The 2,323-nt window shown below is 39.4% G+C and overlaps 1 protein-coding gene across 2 annotated transcripts in view; it reads right to left on the bottom strand.

The window, feature by feature from the left end:
- Positions 1-1,946: 1,946 nt before the first annotated feature.
- Positions 1,947-2,323, bottom strand: part of cunh6orf136 (chromosome unknown C6orf136 homolog) — a 10,945-nt gene continuing 10,568 nt past the window's right edge. For both annotated transcript variants that reach the window (XM_072447392.1, XM_072447393.1), the window contains exon 7: positions 1,947-2,323. This exon is cut by the window's right edge and continues 12 nt beyond it. In XM_072447392.1, coding sequence (XP_072303493.1) covers positions 2,192-2,323 — 132 coding nt within the window. In that variant the 3' untranslated portion in view covers positions 1,947-2,191.

The following is a 2,323-nucleotide window of genomic DNA, read 5'->3' as shown; positions in this document are numbered from 1 at the left end:
TCCATTTAGCCAGTTTGAACTCCTTAACGCTTCAACCGACTTCAACAAGTTATACCTCATTACGATCGCTTTCACAGTATTACGAGTGCTATTACTTTTGACATTTGAACAACTTGTACTTTTGGCAGTATTTTCAAAAGTATAAGTACTCCATTTAGCCTGTTTGAACTCCTTAACGCTTTAACCAATTTCAACAAGTTATACCTCATTACGATCGCTTTCACAATATTACGTGTGCTATTACTTTTGACATATGAACAACTTGTACGTTTTGCAGTACTTTTTCCCCAGTGAAATAAATGGGGCATTATCGAGTATCTGCGTAATTCTTTAGGCTTTATTCTTTAGACTTTTGTGACGGAGCCAGTCGAGAGAGATAGATAGAGATAGAGAGGGAGGGGGGGAGGAGGGAGAGGGAGAGAGGGAGAGGGGGAGAGAGAGGGGGAGGGAGACGCAGACACTCTAGCAATGGCTTCAGCCATTGCAAATTATCTAGTTAAAAGTGTACTTGAAATTGTAGTGTTATTAATCATCACCAGTCATCGAGTGACCAGATGCCCTTCCTCTCACACAGTGGGGAATGGGGTCAAAGACACCAGCATTTTTTCTGCAGTGTTTAAGACATTTTGTTTTAGTCTGTCTTCTATCTGAATATTTTTGTTTTAGTCAAGATGTAGTCAAATAATCACTTTTAGTTGACAGAAATGGTAATTTAGCTGACAAAATCCAACAGGTCGTGTTCATTCCATCATCCGATAATATTTAATACAGATGGAGGGCCAAAGGGCCAGAAAATAATATTTATTTTTATGATCAAATGTATTGCATTGCTTCATGGGACATGTGAAACCCTGTTCTCTAGAGTTTGTTTATGGTGGAACTTTGATTTTTATTACTTCCTGAAAAATCACCATTTTGTGTAAAATGTATGTTCTTTTAGTCATTATAATTACTTTGTATTGTTTAATTTAGCAATAATGTGACATTAACATTAAATTATGACAAAATTAACACTGGTTGTCTTTTGAAATGTTCTGTCATGCATTTTTCATGGTTAACTACTTATCTTTAGGGTTTTTGTTTGTATTAAGTGTAAAGGTAGCATAATGTCACTTGTGCTCTTTAAATCAGCTCCTCCCAGGCATACACTATAAAATATGCACCTTCATATTTCAGTTTACAACCTCCATGTATAATTTAGTTTATTACATCACACATTTATGCCACAACAGTTATTTCTTGTTTTCAGTAAGCAAAACAAACACATTTATCAGATCCTCACTGCTTTGATTTGAATCACAACTGAGCATCGGTTAAATATCAGTTAAGCGTCCATAAGCGTCCTCAGCCACAAACGAGACTTTCGGCAACAGATTTGTTCGTAGCAGCAAAGTGCGAGCCCATCTCTCGTCATTGAGTCAAGAGTGCATGACATTTAATACAGCCATACTACAAGTACTACAAGAAGTGCACTTTCCTGGTGGAGGTCCAGCACCAGCTCGTCTCGAGCTTTTATTGCTTGGCCTGAAATGTTCCAAACTGATTTGTGGAGAGACGACCGTGCCAACAGTAAGAATGCGTGATGTTCAAGGTCTTTTAGAGCATGTGTTTAATGTCATTATTAGAGATGGCCGCAAAAAAACAACAACAACCTGCCAATATTTGGCACCAATATTTATTTTTGCTTATTTGAACAGGCAGAAAAATTTAGAAGAGCAATTAGGCTTTTTTCTAATGTTTTTCATTATGAGAGATTAATTTGTGAGCTTCAATTTAAGATAGATCGGTGGGCCTTGCTATAGATTTTAAAATTTAATTATCAATAGACAAATATCGGTTATCGAGCAGCAAGCCAAATACCAGATATTGGCTCAATAAATAAATAAATAATTATTGGTTTGATACATTAGAGGCAAAGCGATAACATCTCCGTGAAGACAAGTGGAAAAGTTACACAATGCAGCTTTAATTACGACGTGGACATAGATTGAATGACATTTCAAGCTGACGCAGGCCCCTTGTGTAAACCGTCTGTGTCCCAGCTCACTTTCACAGGCCTATGTTGTACACACTGCTGATGTGATGTGCTATAGAGTTACAGAGCCATTCTACTGGCTAGGGTTAAGTCTTTCCCATGCAGATCTGCTAGAACGTGAACTTCAGACTGGAGCTTCCTTGCTAACAGAGTTCTTTAGTCCCTGTGGTGGCGCTGGGAGGACAGCAGGGGCGGCAGTAGGTTGAGCGCGGGCCGGTGCTGCTGCAAACCCAGAGCTACCAGAGCCCCCGCCCAGAGCGAGGTGACGCGGGGCAGGACTGGACCGCG

This window comes from Eucyclogobius newberryi, unplaced genomic scaffold, assembly GCF_026437365.1.
Source record: "Eucyclogobius newberryi isolate DKJ021-1_F unplaced genomic scaffold, fEucNew1.0.hap1 SCAF_16, whole genome shotgun sequence".
NCBI classification, from domain to species: domain Eukaryota; kingdom Metazoa; phylum Chordata; class Actinopteri; order Gobiiformes; family Gobiidae; genus Eucyclogobius; species Eucyclogobius newberryi.
Note: the sequence above shows the minus strand (reverse complement) of the source record. Positions and strands in the feature narration are given on the sequence as shown.